The sequence below is a fragment of the Convolutriloba macropyga genome, chromosome 8 (genome assembly GCF_964194025.1).
Source record: "Convolutriloba macropyga chromosome 8, txConMacr16.3, whole genome shotgun sequence".
In the NCBI taxonomy this organism is placed as follows: domain Eukaryota; kingdom Metazoa; phylum Xenacoelomorpha; order Acoela; family Convolutidae; genus Convolutriloba; species Convolutriloba macropyga.
Genome location: NC_134475.1, coordinates 31158589 through 31181782, shown reverse-complemented (window position 1 = coordinate 31181782; position 23194 = coordinate 31158589). Strand labels below are relative to the sequence as shown.

The 23194-nt window shown below is 34.6% G+C and overlaps 1 protein-coding gene across 1 annotated transcript in view; it reads left to right on the top strand.

Moving 5' to 3' along the window:
• LOC142345018 (uncharacterized) overlaps positions 1 to 23194 on the top strand; it is a 100110-nt gene that overhangs the window by 28850 nt on the left and 48066 nt on the right. The window contains exon 4 of the mRNA XM_075397101.1: positions 13297 to 13391. Within this exon, the coding sequence (XP_075253216.1) occupies positions 13297 to 13391 (95 nt within the window). The remainder of the gene's footprint in view (positions 1 to 13296; positions 13392 to 23194) is intronic.

The following is a 23194-nucleotide window of genomic DNA, read 5'->3' as shown; positions in this document are numbered from 1 at the left end:
TTTTTAAGATCTGTTCACACATTTTAATGATTTTTGAAGTCAAATTGGAGTAGTGATTTTGGTCACGCCGAAACAGGAAGTGGAGCGAAAAATCGAGTGGTTTTGCGGCGTGAAATTTTTTCGCTCTAAATTTAAAGTAGTGAGGGAACGGTGTTTGAACGAAAATTCGCTTTCTCGCTAGTGGTTTTCTGTTCACATGCGGCAATTTCACTTTGATTTTTAGAGTGTTTTCGATTCTTTGGATCAGATTTTTTTCGAAATGGTTTTCCCAATCCATTCATAGTCCGTTCTTGGTCTAGTTTTCTGTTTAGTCAATGAAAATTCTTTGAATTGTGTGTCAGGACTTGTCCTGCTATGTTTTTTTTACTTCGTCGAATAAAAAAATGTTTCGCTCTACCTCATTTTGCCGCTTTTTCAACATTTTGCGTGATATCTTTTTGACTTCTCTAGGCTAGTTTCTCTCTTCTCTCATTCTGCTAAAAGTGATTTTGAACATCAGTTGCTCAGCAAAGCAATTCAAAATGAACAGAGTCAGTAAAAAAATTGACGTCAGAAGTAGAAACGGGATAAACCCATGAAGCCCAATTTTAGATGCCCGCTATTTGAACGTGGTTCCTATAAGTCTTAGTTACCATCTATAATGCTTATTGGCATTGATAGTAGCCCCTGTAGCCTCTCTCTAAGAAACAGAAGTACGTTATGTTCAACTACGAAATGCCATCAAAATAAATCGGACTTAAAAAATGTTTTTGTACAAAAATCTTTTTTTTCAATATCTTCTATTCTTTCAATCCCAATCATGCTTATTGGAATCAACGGCGGCTATTTTTCGGCAAGCTGCGAGGTATGTTTATGGTTCAGGGGGTTGCGTAGACCTATATAAATTATCACCATAAGACTGAAAATAATCAACCCACGATCAACGATGACACTTATCAGTCAGACTATGGTCAACAACGATACATATAGGCCGAACCATAGTCAACCCTTGACCAATAGTGGTCAACACATGGTCAGCTTAGACCAATATTAGAGCAATGGACAACCCCTTCCATTGATGCCGATGACACAATGTATTTTCATAACCCAAATGGTCAACCACGGTCTTTTCATACCATTATTGGTCGACCACGGTCTTTTCTTAAGTCGAAATCCCAACTTGGGTAGTCATCTGCATTTTTAGGGTTCCATGAAGCTGCTTTAAGGGCAAAAATAACAATGTGAAGGAGAAATTTAGCGAATCTGGACAACTACAGCTGATTACCTGTCCCAATTGTTCTTCTGCCTCTCTCTCTTTTAGCCTCCCAATTTTAACTCCTACAGGTGATATGTTTTAGAGTAATTCGTTCCAAGTCATATTAAAAAGCTCATCAGTTTTGCGGAAGCAACGTTCGTGCAATGAGCACCTAGCTTGATTCTTTGACAAAACTTAGCAAAATCAATCTTTTCAAAAAACGTGTTTCTTATAGTTTAAATTAAGAGTTCAAATTAAAAAAGCGTGATTTTGTACAAAATAGCTAGAGAGCAGCACTGAAGTGAAAGAAGTTACAATGGTAAAGGACCTAATTTCAGTTTGTAGTTATTTCTCATCTTCGGTAATATGCCTGAACAGTTTTGGTAAGAAAACAGCAAACACAGCTAAATTGACAATTTTCATTAACAAATCAAAAACAACAGCCAAACGTAAGGCAAAAATTTAGTTAAAAAACAGAATCTCAGTAATGATTTTTAATTGCTCTCGATTGCGTTTTAACGCAAATGCTGTGCGTCTCTTTAAGGCAAAATTTCTGCCTGCTGGTTTTCATTCAATAAAAATATTTGCATTGCTTGAGAACTTCGACGCCAACGAACTAATTGAATCCCAAAAAAACAATCTGATCTCTGTTTCCTATAAATATCTATACTTGAAAAATTAATGCAATTCGCTTCCACGGTTCCAGGGCTAGATGATGTGCTATTCAAGCTTTGATATCTGGAGCGAATTATGTCGTATAAGTTGCTAAGTTGACAGGATTGAGCTCGGGCGTTCTATGTGCAACTCCTGAATAAACCTCTTTTTCCGGAAACATGCAATCAAGCTCTTCTTGAATAGTTGTTTGTCCTTGAAAACAGTATCTATCCAATGACCTAATCCTAATCAATGGACTCCAATAAAACAACAACACATTAGCATAAGCAAGATTTATGGAAAATCAAGGTCGGAATAAAAATGCATTTGGTTGCAGAAGGCATAAAAAGTTTTCAATATAAAATGAGATTTTGTCACAATTTAATACGTAATTATTACAAAGCCTCTACTTTCTGAGTTGTGTGATTGAAAGTCAATCTGGTGTAGTGTTGCTAATTGGCTATTTACCGCAATTATCGATACTACAGAGTTCTTATAATTTTGGTTCACTTTTGCGCAGAAAGTTTCTGAGATAGCTTGAATACAAATGCCGATTTCGGCATCTTCTCGAGATTTTGAACGTGTCATTATTTCGTGGCATCTCCATACTTATATTTTTCAATGAATTTCGTTGGAAAAATCTGTTATTTCATATGTGTTACACTCATTTGCTGAAAGTTTTTCTATAGCACATGTTTATGTGGGAACAACATATTTACTTTCTTTTTAAATATTTTAATTTCGGGATAAATTGAGCAAGATCTTGTAAGTTAACAGTTCGGAGTTTACTGCGGACATTTCATTGACCTATCCTCCTATTTGCTGACATGTCATCCGTCAATAATTTACATATTAAAAGTATATCAAATTTTCTTTTTGTCTCTCTTTTATCTTCAACTGTTCACTTACCATCAGCCAAATTTATTCGTCATTATTAGGATCGTTTTAGTTTAACTGATTGATTATGTATTTCATCATTAGAAACATAACAAAATGGTCTAAAGCAAATAAGTAGCAACGCTATGCTCTTAGAGCGTTACCCTAATCGTGATGTCGACCACACAGAAAAAACATTAAAGTTGATGTCAAGGACGATTTAACATCCTAAAAACAAGGTCGAGCTCACTAATAATGTCGACCCAAAGTCTTTCCATAGGTCGACCTATGGTTTTCTTCTTGGAATACAGTGGACCAAAGGTTCTTCCATTCCCAATATTAGCCACAAACGGTTTTTTCAAACGATACGGTAGTCAGCCCTGATCATTTTGTCTTCAATTGATCTTATAAATAGGCAAAAGTAAACCCTTTTGCTGACAAAAGCAGACGGTTAAGCTTTTCTGCAGAACTTAACCTACCAGCTCTGCAAAAAAAGCAATTAAACCAATGAGAACTTGCTGGGAGGTTGCCAAATGTTCAAAATCTTTAAGCACACAGAGGTCATAACTTAAAATCATTATTTAAAAGCAATCATGATGATTTGTACTAAATCTCCCAGGCATTGAAAGACATCAAAAATTGTCATAAAATTTTAAGCTTCAGAGGCGAACTTTATCGCAAATAGCAAACAAACAACACTTTCAATAATGATTAACGATAATCTTTTCATACCCGAAAGAACGTTCAAACACAAAAAGTCTTTTCACAAGTCGATCCACAGTCATTTTATCATTTTATAGCTAACGTGGTTGACCCAAAGTCTTGTCATAGGTCTTTTGTTACTAAATGAATGGTGTTTTTATGGTTCAAGGGGACCTATATAAATTATCACCATAAGACTGAAAAAAATCAACCCATGATCAACGATGACAATTAACAGTCAGACAATGGTTAACAACGATACAGATATTTCGAACCATAGTCGACCCTTGACCAATAGTGGTCAACACATGGTCAACTTAGACTAATATTAGAGCAACTAACTTAGACCATCTAGCTTAGACACACGGCCAACCCCTTCCTTTGAGGCCGATGACACAAAGTCTTTTCATAACCCAAACAATCAACCACGATCTTTTCATACCATTATTGGTCAACCACGGTCTTTTGTTAAGTCGAAATCCCAACTTGGGTAGTCATCTGCATTTTTAGGGTTCCATGAAGCTGCTTTAAGGGCAAAATTAACAATGTGAAGGACAAATTTAGCGAATGTGGACAACTACAACTGATTACCTGTCCCAATTTTTTTTCTGTCTCTCTCTCTCTCTCTCTCTCTCTCTTGTAGCCTTCCTAAGCTGAAGGTCAGCAGCTACCAATTTTAACTCCTACAGGTGATATGTTTTAGAGTAATTCGTTCCAAATCATATTAAGAAGCTCATCAGTTTTGCGGAAGCAACGTTCGTGCAATGAGCACCTAGCTTGATTCTTTGAGAAAACTTAACAAAATCAATCTTTTCAAAAAATGTGTTTCTTATAGTTTAAATTAAGAGTTCAAATTAAAATAGCGTGATTTTGTACAAAATAGCTAGAGAGCAGCACTGAAGTGAAAGAAGTTACAATGAGAAAGTTACAAGAAGATGTTACCATGTGCTATTCAAGCTTTGATATCTGGAGCGAGTTATGTTGTATACTTTGCTAAGTTGACAGGATTGAGCTCGGGCGTTCTATGTGAAACTCCTGAAAAAACCGCTTTTTCCGGAAACATGCAATCAAACTCTTCTCGAATAGTTGTTTGTCCTTGAAAACAGTATCTATCCAATGACCTAATCAATGGACTCCAATAAAACAACAACACAATAGCATAAGCAAAATTTTTGGAAAATCAAGATCGGAATAAATATGCATTTGGTTGCAGAAGGCATAAAATTGTTCTCAATATAATATGAGATTTTGTCACAAATTAAAACGTAATTATTACAAAGCCTCTACTTTCTGAGTTGTCTGATTGAAGGTCAGTCTGGTGTAGTGTTGCTAATTGGATAATTGCCGCAATTCTCGACACTACAGAGTGCTTATAATTTTGGTTCACTTTTGCGCAAAAAATTTCTGAGATGACTTGAATACAAATGCCGATTTCGGCATCTTCTCGAGATTTTGAACGTTTCATTATTTCATGGCATCTCCACACTTACATTTTTCAATAAATTCCGTTGGAAAAATCTGTTATTTTATATGTGTTACACTCATTTGCTGAAAGTTTTTCTATAGCACATGTTTATGCGGGAACAACATATTTACTTTCTTTTTAAATATTTTAATTTTGGTATAAATTGAGCAAGATTTTGTAAGTTAACCGTTCGGAGATTACTGCGGACATTTCATTGACCTATCCTCATTTTTGCTGAGATGTTATCCGTCAATAATTTACATATTAAAATATATCAAATTTTCATTTGTCTCTCTTTTTTCTTCAACTGTTCACTTACCATCAGCCAAATTTATTCCTCATTATTAGAGTCATTTTAGTTTAACTGATCGATTTTGTATTTCATCTTTAGAAACATAATAAAATGGTCTGAAGCAAATAAGTCGCAACGCTATGATCTTAGAGCGTTGCCCTAATTGTGATGTCGACCACACAAAAAAACATTAAAGTTGATGTCAGAGACCATTTAACATCCTAAATACAAGGTCAAACTCACTACTATTGTCGACCTGTGGTTTTACAAGTACAAAACCACAGGTCGACCTGTGGTTTCCCTGGGTCGACCTGTGGTTTTGTACTTGTAATACAGTGGACCAAATAATCATCCATTCCCAATATTAGTCACAAACGGTCTTTTCATACGATACGGTGGTCAGCCCTGATAATTTTGTCTTTAATTGATCTGATAAATAGGCAAAAGTAAATCCTTTTGCTTAGAAAAACAGACGGATAAGCTTTTCTGCAGAACTAAACCTCCCAGCTCTGCGAAAAAGCAATTCAACCTATGAGAACTTGCTGGGAGGTTGCCAAATGTTCAAAGTCTTTAAGCACACAGAGGCCATAAATTTAAATCATAATTTAAAAGCAATCATGATGATTTGTACCAAATCTCCCTGGCATTTAAAGACATCAAAAATTGTCAGAAAATTTTAAGCTTCAGAGGCGAACTTTATTGCAAATAGCAAACAAAAAAAACAACTTCAATAAAGATTAACGATAATCTTTTCATACCCGAAAGAACGTTCAAAAACAAAAAGTCTTTTCACCAGTCGATCCACAGTCATTTTATAGCTAACGTGGTCGACTCAAAGTGTTGTCATAGATCTTTTGTTACCAAATAAATGGTGTTTTTATGGTTCAGGGGGTGCGTAGACCCATATAAATTATCACCATAGGACTGAATATAATCAACCCATGATCAACAATGACACTTATCAGTCAGACTATGGTCAACAACGTTACATATAGGTAGAACAATAGTCGACCCTTGAACAATAGTGGTCAACACATGGTCAATTTGAACTAATAATAGAGCAACTAACTTAGACCAACTAACTTAGACCCATGGCCTACCCCTTTGTTTGAGGCCGACGACACAAAGTCTTTTAATAACCCAAACGGTCAACCACGGTCTTTTCATACCATTATTGGTCAACCACGGTCTTTTCTTAAGTCGAAATCCCAACTTGGGCTGTCATCTGAATTTTTAGGGTTCCATGAAGTTGCTTTAAGGGCAAAATTAATAATGTGAAGGACAAATTTAGCGAATCTGGATAACTACAACTGATTAACTGTCCCAATTTTTCTTCTGCCTCTTTAAGCCTCCCTAAGCTGAAGGTCGGCAGCTAACAATTTTAACTCCTACAGGTGATATGTTTTAGAGTAATTCGTTCCAAGTCATATTAAAAAGCTCATCAGTTTTGCGGAAGCAACGTTCGTGCAATGAACACCTAGCTTGATTCTTTGACAAAACTTAACAAAATCAATCTTTTCAAAAAAAGTGTTTATTAAGAGTTCAAATTGAAATAGCGTGATTTTGTACAAAATAGCTAGAGAGCACCACTGAAGTGAAAAAGGTTACAATGAGAAAGGACCTAATTTCAGGTTGTAGTTATTTCTTATCTTCGGTAATATGCCTGAAATGTTTTGGTAGGAGAACAGCAAACACAGCTAAACTGACATTTTTCATTAACAAATCAAAAACAACAGTCAAACGTAAGGCAAAAATTTAGTTAAAAAACAGAATCTCAGTAACGAGTTTTATTTGGTCTCGATTGCGTTTTAACGCAAATCCTGTGTGTCTCTTTAAGGCAAAATTTCTGCCTGCTGGTTTTCAATCAATAAAAATTTTTGCAACGCTTGAGGACTTCGACGCCAATGAACTAATTGAATCCCAAAAAAAACAATCTGACCTCTGTTTGCTATAAATATCTATACTTGAAAAAAAATATGCAATTTGCTTCCAGGGTTCCAGGGCCAGATGATGTGCTATTCAAGCTTTGATATTTGGAGCGAATTGTGTCGTATAAGTTGCTAAGTTGACAGGATTGAGCTCGGGCGTTCTATGTGCAACTCCGGAATAAACTCGGTTTTCCGGAAACATGCAATCAAGCTCTTCTTGAATAGTTGTTTGTCATTGAAAACAGTATCTATCCAATGTTCTAATCAATGGACTCCAACAAAACAACAACACATTAGCATAAGCGAGATTTATGAAAAATTAAGGCCGGAATAAATATACATTTGGTAGCAGAAGGCATAAAAATGTTTTCAATATAATATGAGATTTTGTCACAATTTATTACGTAACTATTACAAAGCCTCTACTTTCTGAGTTGTGTGATTGAAAGTTAATCTGGTGTAGTGTTGCTAATTGGCTATTTACCGCAGTTATCGATACTACAGAGTCCTTATAATTTTGGTTCACTTTTGCGCAGAAAGTTTCTGAGATAGCTTGAATACAAATGCCGATTTCGGCATCTTCTCGAAATTTTGAACGTTTCATTATTTCATGGCATCTCCATACTTACAATTTTCAAAAAATTTTGTTGACAAAATTTGTTATTTTATTTGTGTTCCACTCATTTGCAAAAAATTTTTCTATAGCACATGTTTATGTTAGAACAACATATTTACTTTCTTTTTAAATATTTTATTTTTGGGATAGAATGAGCAAGATTTTGTAACTTAACCGTTCGGCGTTTGATGCGGACATTTCATCGACCTATCCTCATTTTTGCTGAGATGTTATCCGTCAATAATTTACATATTAAAAGTATATCAAATTTTCATTGGTCTCTCTTTTATCTTCAACTGTTCACCTACCATCAGCCAAATTTATTCCTCATTATTAGAGTCGTTTTAGTTTAACTGATCGATTTTGTATTTCATCGTTAGAAACATAATAAAATTGTCTGAAGCAAATAAGTCGCAACGCTATGCTCTTAGTGCGTTGCCGTAATTGTGATGTCGACCACACAAAAAAACATTAAAGTTGATGTCAGAGACCATTTAACATCCTAAATACAAGGTCAAACTCACTACTTTTGTCGACCTGTGGTTTTACAAGTACAAAACCACAGGTCGACCTGTGGTTTCCCTGGGTTGACCTGTGGTTTTGTACTTGTAATACAGTGGACCAAATGTTCATCCATTCCCAATATTAGTCACAAACGGTCTTTTCATACGATACGGTGGTCAGCCCTGATCATTTTGTCTTTAATTGATCTGATAAATAGGCAAAAGTAAAACCTTATGCTTAGAAAAGCAGACGGATAAGCTTTTCTGCAGAACTAAACCTCCCAGCTCTGCGAAAAAGCAATTCAACCTATGAGAACTTGCTGGGAGGTTGCCAAATGTTCAAAGTCTTTAAGCACACAGAGGCCATAACTTTAAATCATAATTTAAAAGCAATCATGATGATTTGTACCAAATCTCCCTCGCATTTAAAGACATCAAAAATTGTCAGAAAATTTTAAGCTTCAGAGGCAAACTTTTTCGCAAATATCAAACAAAAAAACATTTTCAATAATGATTAACGATAATATTTTCATGCACAAAAGAACGTTCAAACACAAAAAGTCTTTTCACAAGTCGATCCAAAGTCATTTTGTAGCTAACGTTGTCGACTCAAAGTCTTGTCATAGATCTTTTGTTACCAAATAAATGGTGTTTTTATGGATCGGGGGGTGCGTAGACCTATATAATTTATCACCATAAGACTGAAAATAATCAACCCATGATCAACGATGACACTTTTCATTCAAACTATGGTCAACAACGATACATATAGATTGAACCATGGTTGACCCTTGACCAATGGTGGTCGCCACATGGTCAACTTAGACTAATAATAGAGCAACTAACTTAGACCAATTAACTTGGAGCCATGGCCAACCCCTTTCTTTGAGGCCGATGACACAAAGTCTTTTCATAACCCAAACGGTCAATCACCGTGATTTTGTCAAAAAAACGGTTTTGTCAAAAAACGGTGATTCTTTGACAAAACTTAACAAAATCAATCTTTTCAAAAAACGTGTTTATTAAGAGTTCAAATTGAAATAGCGTGATTTTGTACAAAATAGCTAGAGAGCACCACTGAAGTGAAAAAGGTTACAATGAGAAAGGACCTAATTTCAGGTTGTAGTTATTTCTTATCTTCGGTAATATGCCTGAAATGTTTTGGTAGGAGAACAGCAAACACAGCTAAACTGACATTTTTCATTAACAAATCAAAAACAACAGTCAAACGTAAGGCAAAAATTTAGTTAAAAAACAGAATCTCAGTAATGATTTTTAATTGCTCTCGATTGCGTTTTAACGCAAATGCTGTGCGTCTCTTTAAGGCAAAATTTCTGCCTGCTGGTTTTCATTCAATAAAAATTTTTGCAACGCTTGAGGACTTCAACGCCAATGAACTAATTGAATCCCAAAAAAAACAACCTGACCTCTGTTTGCTATAAATATCTATACTTGAAAAAAATATGCAATTTGCTTCCAAGGTCCAGGGCTAGATGATGTGCTATTCAAGCTTTGATATCTGGAGCGAATTATGTCGTATAAGTTGCTAAGTTGACAGGATTGAGCTCGGGCGTTCTATGTGCAACTCCTGAATAAACCTCTTTTTCCGGAAACATGAAATCAAGCTCCTCTTGAATAGTTGTTTGTCATTGAAAACAGTATCTATCCAATGTTCTAACCAATGGACTCCAACAAAACAACAACACATTAGCATAAGCGAGAATTATAAAAAATTAAGGCCGGAAAAAATATACATTTGGTAGCAGAAGGCATAAAAAGTTTTCAATATAATATGAGATTTTGTCACAATTTATTACGCTACTATTACAAAGCCTCTACTTTCTGAGTTTTCTGATTGAAAGTAGGTCCAGTGTAGTGTTGCTAATTGGATAATTGCCGCCGCAATTATCGATACTAGAGAGTCCTTATAAATAATTACCCGTCGACTTTGTGAACACTTTAGACTAAGTCTAAACTGACGGGAATATGAAAATTGAAATGTGTTGAGTGAAAGAATACATTATTCACAGCCAATACTGCTGTGTATTACTCATTACACTATTGAGTAGGCTATGGCGGTTGATTCACTGCCGCCAATAATACGCGTATTAAGTGAAGGATAATGATTTAACCACGTACGAGCCTAGAGCTTGCTGTTGAAGGAAATCTGTGCCACAACTCAACCAGCGCTATTGAAGCTGCGCTTCTTCAGCTAATAATTCTCTCTCTCTCTCTCTCTCTCTCTGTTCGAAAAGCAAAAATCCTTCTACTCCGCTAAGCGGGAGAACAGTGCAGCAATTGTAAACCTGCCGGTTTTCTAACAATTTTAACAATTTAAACTTCGATTTAAATTATGAGTAATATTCACATCCAGCAGTAGGATGGATTTACTTTCTTGATTAAGATTTCATGCCCCACCATATTTTCAACGTTGGATTTACCCCCAATTGTTTTCTATCTTTTTATCTGTTTTATAATTAATCTTTGTACCTAATCAATTTATTTCTGGCAAATTACACAAAGGTTAGAAAAGAATATTGTGAGCATAGAGTGAGACATATCCTAGCACCAAATTAAGGTCGCTTAAATAATATCGGTTTAACTCTAGTGTGGTCATTAAGATCAAGCCAATAAAATCTCCCCCACATCAGAGTTAAAACCTATGTTTTTCTACTGTATAACATCTTAGTCTTTGCTATTTTCAATTTAGTTTCACTCAAACTGACCCGTATTGAACTCCAAGTCTATATCAGTTTTTGGCAAGTCTAAATCCAAGTTATATTTCGTTTTTAAGTACTGGGCAAGTCTTAGAACAAGTCCTACAAGTCTGACAAATCTTGCCAAAAACTTACGTAACCGTTCCAAGTTGATTCCCAAGTCCAAACCTACTTTTCAAAAAATTTCGAGTGAAAACTTTGAATTCAAAAAAAATTCACAACGTGCTACGACTTTTGCGTTAATTTTTGTCCACTTTCCCGGAGTGTTATAAATTGATGCCGGGGTATACCAAACTGCATTTTAGCACCCGGGGTCTGTTCAGCGCAAATTGAGGATGTTTCAGGTGTTCTGAACTGTGTTCAACCATTTTTCAGCCGTTCCAGCCGCTAACATAGCCGAAATCGCCAAATTTTTAACGTGCCAAGTCTTGGCCAAGACTTGAGTTAAGACTTGCCAAGTATTTGCCAAGACTTGCATTAATACTTGCCACGTCTTGGCTAAGACTTGGATTAAGACTTGCCAAGTCTTGTCCAAGATTTGGATTAAGACACCCCAATTCTTGGTCAAGTCTGACAAGTCTTAAATGTGTTTTGATCACTGCTCTGAATCAGTACTGATACCTAGACTTGGAATTAGACATGCCCAGTGCTGATATTGACTTGGCGTTCGGTACAGGGAAGCTGTTTTACAAAAGCGAAACTTACATTCACACGAGTGCAAAATGTGTGTCTGGTGTGTGCTTTGATGTGCTAAATCTGCTGAATTTATGTAAGAAATGCGCCCAGGGCGTTGGAATTTCAAAATTTGAGCTCAAAACTTTTACATAATTAGACACTGAAATGCACCTGAAATATTGTAAGGAATTCGCTCGTTTCAGCGCAAAGTAGAAATAAGTTCATTGAATTATTGCTTTTTCTGTACTTAATCCTGCAATTTTTACCCTTTCGTTAGATCATATTAAAACATTAAAATTTTGTATGAAGTGCGCTGACAATACAGGGCATTTCTAACATAATTTCAGCGCTTTCCAGCGCTTTTCATGCAAAAAGATTTTTTAATATGGAATCAAATTAAATGAAAAATATTCTGTATTTAATAGCGCAGTTGACAAAATGATGACTAAGAGACTGGAAAATGGGGCTCAAGACACAGTCAACGCGAGAAAACTTTAATTATGAGCTACTTTTTCGAAAATTTCGCAAATTTAAGCGCAATTCCTGCAGTACATTACTACCTATTAGTGTGTACTGTCTGTATATGAGTTTTCAAAAATTTCTTGAGCTAGAATATTGAGCATCAAATATTTTGAAGCACAGGATTCTCGGACCAAAAAGCGTTTTGATCGAGACTCTCATCCTGGGCACCGTTTTGATGCTTAATAGAACTAAAATGTCATTAAATTCTGATGTGAAACGTTTTCTCGGAACGAGTTTTAAGTCTTCGGTATACATATATACATTTCCATTGGAATACATATCTTGGTTTCGCTGATCTGCTCTGATCACTATTTATTATATATAAGTCATGAGACTTGTAAAGTATTTTCATGTATTGCTCTCAGGACTTGTCAAGTCATGGCCATGATTTGTCAAGTCTAAGGGTTGCCGAAAGGGTTGCCGAAGTCAAAGGGTTGCCGAAATTATGCAAAACTTCAACAACGAATAATTTATAAAATAAAAAATTTAGATATAGAGCATTACGTGCAATTAATGCTTTTTTAAAAATAGGTAAAATTAATTGAAGAGTTCTTTAGGACTTGGAAAATTGACCAAATTATCTACAAGACAGGTAAATAGCAACTTAAAATGGCAGGCATTTCCACTTTGAACCAACTTCTTTTTCCAAGGAGTACAATTTGAGTGACTGTTTATAGCATGTTTTGGTAATCACTGAATTTTTAGATTCTCTCCAAGTCAACGTTACATAATGCTACTGTTTTTTTCTTGGATTCATTTTTACTCGAAATTTTAACTCGAGAAAGGCAAGCCAATTCAGATCTGATTCGTTACCAGAACGAAAGAAAAACGTCATCTTCAGCACTTTTTCCCATATATTTCCAGGTCCCAGCCCAAACCGATACAGGGTTTGTCAAAACCTGACCAAGACTTGTCATAATTTTTGTCAAAGAATGGCTCAAGATATGTTAAGTTCTGGTCAAAAATGACTCAAAACTTGCCATAAGCTGATTCAGGACGGGAAAGTTCTGATACAGCAATGATCCGAGAATTGCAATTTCAATGAATCAGCTTTCCTTAATGCGTGACGTTCAATACGGGTTGACTTTAAATGCTACTTTATAGCATTTTAGCTGTGTTTCTCGAATGAATCTGACGAGGATTTGGATGGCAATGCAGATAACTCAACAACTATGAAAAAAGGTTCACAACTTGGAAGAAATATCAGGTTTGATCTAAAATCTGTTAGATATTGAAATATAAATCTCAATTCGTAAACTTAGTGTGTGTCGAGTAAAGCAATAACTGAGGAGGCAATTTCGTGAAACGCGCTAAATTTGAGTGCATTTAGTACAAAGTTTGAGTGAGTGCATTCTAGTATTATTATGTGACGACTTTATTATTATGTGACGACTTTGAGCTGAATTGCTAAATAATTCGGCGCATTCGCCGCATTCATCACATTGCTTACTTAATTTTTTCTCCTTCAGCGCATTTCTTAAATAATTTCATCTCATTCCGTGAATTTCTTTCAAATGAATGCACTGGAATGGAGCGGACAAACCGGATAGGGCTCCAATGTGCCTGAGGTTATTATCAGAAAATTTTTTTAAAGATTGAAATTGATATGGGTCTCGACCTATTCCATTCCCCTCAACTTTTTCTCAGTTTTAGATGCAAAACTTGTTTAAGGATAATGTTGGACCTCAACTTAATCAAGTCCAGCTGGTAAACTAATTATTGGTAATCAAGCCAAGCACAGAAGTTACAAAACTTCGAGATGCAATTGAAATTGAGTTTTGTTCTAATAACAAAGTATGGTGGCAGGAGACGCCTCTAATTTGAAAAAAAAACATTGAACAAACAATGAGGATATAGAAGTGCAACCAACTCATACAGTAATAACAAAATTAAACTTTGCTGACTTGAATTTTCTTTTGACCCAAAGCAGCTCAAAACAAACTGAAGGCAGAAAACCGCTGTTATATTATCACTTAAGTCAAAATATGCTGATCGCTAAAAACTCTAGGGCAAACATTACTGGCTTTAAAATCGGAAAAGAATGGATACTAAATTATTCAATCGCTAGAAGCAGATTGGTTGATTGCACGGAAATTCCAGTTCTTCCGACAATTGCTCAGCAATAGCAAGCTGTTTTATTTATCTCCCTGTGGTTATCTGCAAATGACACAAGTACTGATTTACTGCAGGAATGAATGACTGGACAATTAATTTCGGCCTCGAGTTTAGAAATAGCGCTAAAAACATTAGAAGTCATCTTGAAACTGCACGACTTCCCTCAGTCTTACACACAAATTCATGACCTTTTTAACCAATTTTTACGTCTTCTCAATAATGACAGGGAAATAGCTGGTGGCTTTTAGTTGCCTCATCATGGTTTTCTGTTTAATGTAAAAAACATGACAGTTGATATTAATTTCTGGAATTTAGCAGCTGAATTTTTTTGTGTGATGTTCTTCGTTACTGCTTTTTGCATTAATTCTTAGTCCAGCCGTGTGATGAAATTTCTTGGCATTAATCTTTTACATCACTCAACAAAATAACTTCTGCACTCACTCATTGAAAATTAAATTGAGAGAAAGAAGAAAATGTATTGAGATTTAGTTCACAGGCTGAGGTCCCAGAAGGAAGCAAGTTTGTCCAGACCGTTCCGGACGGAAGGTGGCTATGTCAAGACCGTCCCAGAAAGAATAATTTTATGTCCGGACTTTCATGCGTTCATGTCCAGTCTTTCGTGCGTTCATGTCCAGACTTTTTTGCGTTTAAGTTCAGATCTACGTGCATTCATGCCCAGACTTTGGTGCGTTCAAAAGACTTTCCTGCGTTCATTTCCAGAGTTTCGTGAGTTTATCAGTCTATTCGCGCCTTCATTTCCAAACTTTTCAGCGTTCATGTCCAGACTTTCGTGCGTTTACCAGACTTTCGTACGTTCCATGTCGAAGACTTTCGTGCGTTTAAGTCCAGAGTTTAGTGCTTTCATGTCCTGACGTTCGTGCGTTCAACATACTTTGTTCCGTTCATGTCAAGACTTTCGTGCTCTCATGTCCAGATGTCCATGCGTTCATGTCCAGAATTTTGCGTGCTTATGTCCAGCCTTTAGTGCGTATGTGTTCAGACATTCGATGGTTCATGTCAGGACTTTCGTGTGCTTTTCGAAATCCAAGCTTCGTATTTTTGAACGTAGGAAACGTAAAACGCCCCTTTGTAATGATAATAATAATAATAATAATAATAATAATAATGATATTAATAATAATAATAGTAATAATAATAATAATAATAATAATAATAATAATAATAATAATAATAATAATAATATTAATAATAATAATAATAAATTGTTTTCGGAACAGACAAACAAACAAAATGTATATATTTTTACACTTTTTGTATACACACTTACTGAACCGAGAGAACACCAAAAGGCAGTGTTGCCTCCTCATGTGGTGCCTCATGAAGCAGAAAATTTTTCGTCTTGATTTATTTCAATCATTTGGTTCGGAAAAACATGAAGAGGAAAAAACTCAGTAGAAAACATCTAGCAAATCAGCACTGCCTAATATAAAGTTATCACCGAACCGATGAGCAAAATCTTTACAACCTATTACAGACAGTTTTGCTATTTCTTCAATGAAAAGAGGTTGAAATTTTAGTATTTTTACCAACAGTTTTCTGGCTCTTGTTGAAATGATCTTTATGTTAATTGGTCCTTCACACAAAAATTTTAAGTGCTTTTCGCATATTCTCTGTGTTTTAATTTTGTTTAAATCGTTCGTTCCCAAAAAATCATTTTTGTACTGTGCTCATTTAACTCCCTTATTTTTTTAATAACAAATTTCAATAGCTCATATAAATGTAATTCTACTATGTTATAAATTTTTGCTGCAATTCTGAAGTTTTCAATTGACTCAAATTTACGTTTCCCATATACAATTCTCACTAGATGTTTGATTTTGTTATTAAGCTTCTTGATGTCACTCTTGGCAGCTGTACCATAGATTAAAACTCCATACTGTAAGATCGGTTGCACATAAGTTTTGTACGCAAAAATTAGTTGATTTTTGTGTAAGACAGTTCTCAGTTGATAAAATGTATCACAAAAACATTCATTTTATGAATCAAATACTGAATGTGATCTCTATAATTTAGTTTTTCGTCAATCAGGATTCCAAGATACCTCACCAATTTTGTGTTTTCAATGTGATTTCTCTCAAATGATATTTGATTGCTTTTGTTTCCACCCTTTTTTGAAAACTGGATAAAAAAGTTTTATCGAAGTTCAAAGTTAATTTATTTTTGTCGAACCAATCAATTGTTTGTTTCATGCCTAAGACAAGCTGACTGAGATCTGAATGACTGAGTTGTATAAAAGCTGTGTCATCGGCGTAATGGGTCGTTGTTAGGTTCGCTGTAGCCTCCGGAAGATCGTTTACATACAAGATAAACGGTAATGGTCCCAAAATTGAGGCTTGAGGTTCTTAAAGGTAAAAATGATAATTCACTATCTCCGCAACGTATTTTTTTGTTTCTGTTTGTTAGATAGCTTTTTAGTAAGGTATTGATAGGTCGACGGAATCCCATTCTCCACAACTTTTCTACGAGAATTGAATGATCTACTGTATCAAATGCCTTTTTTAAGTCCAGAAAGACTGCATGTGTTGAAATTGGTGGTTTGTTCAAATTGTATCTGATTGAATCTAAAACTGATATCAAGGCATCTATGGTGCCCAGTTTTGATCGAAAACAAATTGATTGTTGTGCAGTTGATTTGTATGTTAGAGAAAACTGGTCATTCTTATGTAGATAATCTTTTCGAAGACTTTCGATATGGCAGGTAATAACGAAATGGGTCTTTAATTATTAGCATCAGAAACATTTCGAGACTTAAAAATTGGGACAACAACTGCCCTCTTCAAGCATTCTAGGAATGTTTGTGCTTTGAGTGCTTTGTTAATGAGAAATGTCAGTATGTCTAAAATCCCGAAAATTAAAGACTGTATTACGAAAACACTTATCTCAAAACAGTCACTTGTGTATTTTGTTATTAGGGACATTAAAATTTTTTCAACCTCATCGTTAGTAACATTTGGAAGATACATTGAGCAGCGCACTTGCGGAATTTTGTCAGAAATTCAGTTGCCCTTACATTTTTTGTTCATTTTCTCTGCGACAGAAGTAAAAAACTGATTAAACTCCTGGAACTGCTCGACAGTCAAATTTGACTTTGATCCAGATTCTTTCACGGTTAGAAGATTAATTGTTTCGAAAAAAGATGTTTTATTTGATTTGCTTTCGGCAGCAATTAGTGTTTGAAAATGTAATTGTTTCTTTTTGTCGACAATTTTTCTTAGCCGTCTTTTTACAGCGCAATAACGATCCCAATTTTCCAGTGAACTCTCAATTTTGTATTTTTTATAGAAAAGATGTTTTTTGTTAGACAAATTTTTGATTTGGTTGTTAACCCAATTTTTATTTTGTCCTGGTGTTTGAATTTTTTTCTGGAATAAATTTATTCACTATTTCGTGTACTTTTAAGTTAAAGTGTTCAAAGCATTAGTGTATATCCTTCGTTTCAAATAGTTTTTTGGACTTTTGCAGCTTAATAAGCGTTGAAAATTCAGTTTTTCTTTCGATTCGCGGTTTTTTATCAAATTCCAGTTTCGATAACGGGTATTTTTCTATCTTCCTGTGTTTCGATTGCAACTCTCGATACGGTTAGAGTATAATGGTCAGTTACTGATGTCTCTAATATCTCTACTTGGAATTTTTTATTAGAGTAGACGACATCAATAACTGAACTATTCTGCTCAGTTTCTCTATTTGGTTTATTTGAGTTCAAACTTTGCAAACCAAAACAGCTAAGACTATTTTGCAGATTAGTTTTTCTGCTCGATTCCCTGATGTGATCAGTGTTAACGTCACCACATAGAATATTTTTGTCATCTGATTGTAAGTAGATATCAATAAGATGGTTTTCAAGCGCAATCAAGGAATCGTTTACAGGAGCATTAGGTTTCATGTAAACAGCCGTTACATAGATAGCAACGGCACCAGAGTTCTCGGCTGTTAAAATTTGTATATTGTTATTTGTGCGTTAATCTTGGACAAATTGGACATACTTGTTTCCGTCGATGACTTCAACCGGGTATATGACTCGGGTGGGATGATATGAGATCACAAACGTAAGAGTTTGAAATTTAATTTCAAGTCAAAATCTAATGTTTTGAATTGCACTTTTGCTATTGGTCTTCATTGTTTTTTAGTTATCTAGTAGGTCTGAACAGTCAGTCCATTTTACTGTTTGTTGTCCAGCAATCTGTCTTCTTTGTTTTCCTATACTTTTTGAAGGCGGAAGATCCATCTGGAAGTGAAGAAGTGGACTGCGTACATGTACAATCCAAGTTTTTTTCCACTGCAAACCATTCAATTTCTCGTTTCCCTTTGTTGTCTGTTGTATTTATGTGAGGGGAAAATAAATTTTACGCTTGCCCAATTTTTCGTCTGACTCTTTTATCTTTCTCAAAAACGGGATTATTAGGTAATGCCCGGAAGGCCTTAAATTTTTTTTACAGACTCTTGGTTTTAAGCTTACTAGACCCTACTTTAAATATGCGATTCATCAGAACTGTTTTGGAGACAAAAATTAAAGGTGTGAAAAGCGGTTATTAGAATTCAACACCCCCCCCCCCCCACTCCCGTCGCAACTTCATGCCCCCTCTCTCTTCACCACTCCCTCACATCAGCACACCAGAACGCCCAGTCCCCACTTCTTACATAACGCTCCATCCGTAACCCAGCGCGCTAAGCATCTCACCCCCCCGTCCGCTTGTCAGTCGTTTGGGAGAAATTCGCCCGACGTTAGCTGGTTATGCAATCAATTTTTCCAGATATTTTTGGCGGTTTGCCTTGTGTAATGGAATTTATTTTGTGAAATTCAACTCTATATTGTTGATCTCAATGTTTTGTCTGAAATGAGTGATCAAAACTGAACCTTAAAGCAGAAAAAAAATTCGTCGTTGGACTTGGTGAATAATTATTATCATTTGTTTGATAGACAAGAGACAATAATCACACAATTTTGATTTATTTTATGGTTGGTTTGACTCCAAAGGCAAGTATAACGGCAATTTTTTTCTTAAAAGTTTTATGAAACAAGAAATGTTGCAAAAGATAGGGAAATAAAATTTAAAAAAAAAAATGAAATTTTGAATAATTAATTTTTGCTTCCATGCGTTAGGAAAATCCTTTTTTAAGACTTAACCACTTATTATAGTTTTTTGCGTAATTAATTCTTGAAAATCTTGTTGACTTTTGGGATATTGAAACAAATTTTTGAAATTGTTAAAGCAATTTTGAATAGTTAAGCAATAGAAAAATCTATATTAATAGTTTAAATACTGCTGTTTTGCTATTTTTTTGCTGTTTGGCGGTTCTATACGCTTTTACAGAACAGTTTATTGCAATTAATATAAATTATATGTCATTTGCAGTTTTTATTTTCAGAATTTTTAGTCTGTCCTTTTGTCTTTCATATAAATGACGTTGTTTTGTGCTTTCTTGTGGCACGATGGTCATCTACGAGCTGTTTATATACGGTTATTCAAAGGCAAATCATAACGAATATTAGTTGAAACCTCGAAAGAGTTTTTTCTCTTCATTTACTTTTGAACTTTGTCTACTTTTTTTGCTTAACTTCAACCTTGGTTTTATTGTTGGTTTTATAAACAAATACGTAAGCATAGTGCCCATTATATGGATGGTAACGCTCGAACTCAGCTGAGAAGCTTGAAAAAATATATGACATACAATTTTTTAAATCAGATTTTAGCGTATTCACTCTACTTCTTTTAAAATTTTGGCTTTTGATTTTGTTCTTTATCTTTTAAACTTACATCTTCAATGTCTTTTGTCTTAGCGGAGGCCGTTAAAGTACCTCGTTTTTTTATATCAAACATAATCAACTTTTTAGTCCTAAAGATGCTTTTTTCTAACAGATTCAAATATGACTGATTTTGAATTTGAGTTTAATTAAATTGATATTTTACTTCACTCTGCTTTTCAGAACACTTGTGAAAAGAAGTTCAAATGGACTTTTTATAATCTATAAATGAAATTTGAATGTGTTTTGAGCGTATTAGGTCTGAAAGCAACTTTTCTGCGATTTTTTAGAAATTTATGAATACTCTTTTTGCTCTCGCACGAAGACGAAGTTTGAAGCAATTATTGTCAACGTTTTGATCCTTTTCTTTTATGAAACTTTAGCTTTGCCGATTTGACTTTTTGGAGTGAATTTTGCTTCCTAGAGTTTTTTGCTGAGCATAATTTAAATTTCTCGCTCATTCAGAATTTTAAGCAGCTGGACTCAATTCCCCTGAAGATGGCTGCAGCAGATTAGAGCACACACTAGTCGTTCGAAAGCAATTCTTCCCATGCTAGTCGGTTATGTATTGGTTTTCTATATGTCTATTTTATATTTATTAGCTGTGATAGTGATAGCAGAGCAGAGTTATTACTGGCCTTTTTCTTTCTACGTTTTTTATTCAATTTGAAGTAATGAATTGTATTAGTGCTCTTTCTTTAACTTTAAGATCTGTTCACGCTTTTTTTAAAACTTTTTGCTATCAATGAACAACATTATGCTATCAATGAAAAAAATCTTTTTTTTTGAATTATTGAAAGTACACCTAAATATTTGCATGAAATATTATTTCATCATTTTTGACCATTTTTTGATTAAACATTTTTTTTATTTTGATGGATTTTCAATTGTTTTTTTGTTCTTTTTGTTTTCCTGTCTCTTAGCTTCAATAATAACTGGCCTCAATGGCATCCTAATATGGTATAACAAAATCTAATTAAAAGTTTAAATTCATATCTAAGTTTTAGTTTAATGACTCTACACTTCTTGTTTTAAAAAATATCAGACTTCTAAATTATGCCCTTTTATTGAATTTTTGTGGTATTGCGTACTTTTGTTGAGAGCAAGACATCTTTTTGATATCTGATGGAGCTTAACCGTCAATATCTAAAAGTATTTAACCATATCTAATGGTTTTTTACAACTCTGACACTAATTGGTTTCAAAAGTTATTGCTAATTTTTTGGGTTTTGCCAGTTTTCATTGGTCAATGTCTGTACTGTACCTACGTCATTTATACTCATTCAATGAATTGAGTTCGTCCAAATCTAAGTTTTCAACACTACTTCCTTTCAAAAACTCACGTCATTTTTTCAGTTTTGCCAGTTTTGAAGATTTTGCCGTTCATGAGCGTCTGGTTCCTTATATGGTCTATTTCATGAATGGTCTCTTTGACATTCTATCGAGTTAAAAAATATATTTTCTAATGTCTGGTATCCAGATGACAGAGCTTAAAAACCTTAATGTGATTTATACAAAATACATCAGTGGAATTGTTGACTGCTTTTTGAAACGGTTGTTTCAACGGATTGTTTTCAACGGGTTGTTTTCAACGAATTTGACAGTGCTTCTTTATCTGTTTGTTTTACAGGCTCATGATAGCAGTCTTCACAGGTCTAATTTTTGTGTGTTCTCTCTTTCGAGTTTATTTCAGCATGTGCTCTGTTGACTAGCTAAGGTTGTTTTTTTTAGGTTTTGTTTTGGTGTGTGTTCTGTTGACTAATTGAAAGGAGTGGATGAAGTCTTTTGTCACTTTTATTGGAGCAATTTTTTTTCTCATGCGAGTGAAAACTTTTTTTTGTCACACGTAGGTCTTTTCATCTCTCTCAAATTGTTTTTTTTTGCTTACTTGGTTCAAAGGAGATAAGGACAACTGAATGTAATTCACTCTAATTGAAGGTTATTTTACAATTTACAGATTTACAAAGCCATCACTCACAGCTATTTTTAATTGCTCTCAAACAAAATATGTAGCAATTATATTAGACCTGTCGGTCTTATTAAAGCTATTTTTTAATTTACCGACTTTTCGTCTGACGCTTTTGACTTTTCATCCTTAAAAACAGGATAAACAGGTAGCGCCCAGCGGACATTAAATTCTCTTAGAGCCTTTCAGCTCTGTTTTAGCTCAAACTATTCTGGAGACCTATTCTTATGTTGTGAAAGGCGGTTCTTAGAGGTCGAATACCCCTCCAATGTTGACCCCCCTATTGCCCTACCCCCCCAAACCCCGTTTCTAGCTACTGACGAACAACCGCTCGCTAAAAACACGCAAGTTTAAACTGTTTTGCACAATTTTTGTTCAAGCTTTTTGAAAATTTTCGCATTTTTTTTTTCGTCACGAACCTCCTCTAGGTTTTAATAATAGATTACTCCATATTTAACATCCTGATTTTTAGCAATTTTTTGACAAAAAGTGACTTTTTTTCAAATTCTAAGGTAATCATTTTTCCTTATTCAGGTGTTTGCAGGCCCAGGGGCCCGAAAACCTCCTGAGGGGTTCGATAATAAGTTACAGACAATTTTTTCGGCCATGGAATAGTCTTTCAACTATTTTATGTCACAACTCTTAGCAATTTTTTGATAACGATGCTTTTTTGAAAATTTTTGTCGTTTTTTTATGTTTTTTTTCAATTTTAAGAGCCATGGAATCTCCTCATGGTTTTCAAAATAAGTTAGTGTATATTTTCTAGATGTAATGAAATGTGTTTTGAGATTTCGGCATCACAAATTTTAGCATTTTTTGACAATTTTTGCCATTTTTTTTGATGTTTTTTGACATTTATAGTAATTATTCAAGTTTTTTGAGCCTCAAGGGTCAGAAAACCTCTTTTAGGGTTTCTTAATAAGTCACTGGATCATTTCTGTTGGTCATGGATTAATTTTCAACTTTTTTATAACACAAGTTTCAGCCTTTTTAACTTGCATTTTTTTATTGTTTTTTGAATTTTTTGTCATTTTTCAGGTTTCTCTAGTCTTAGGAGCCACGGGAATTTCTCTAGGGTTTGATTATATGTTACTGCATAGTTTATAGATGTAATAGAACGTTTAAGATTTTAATATCACGAATTCAATCATTTTTTTAAAATGTT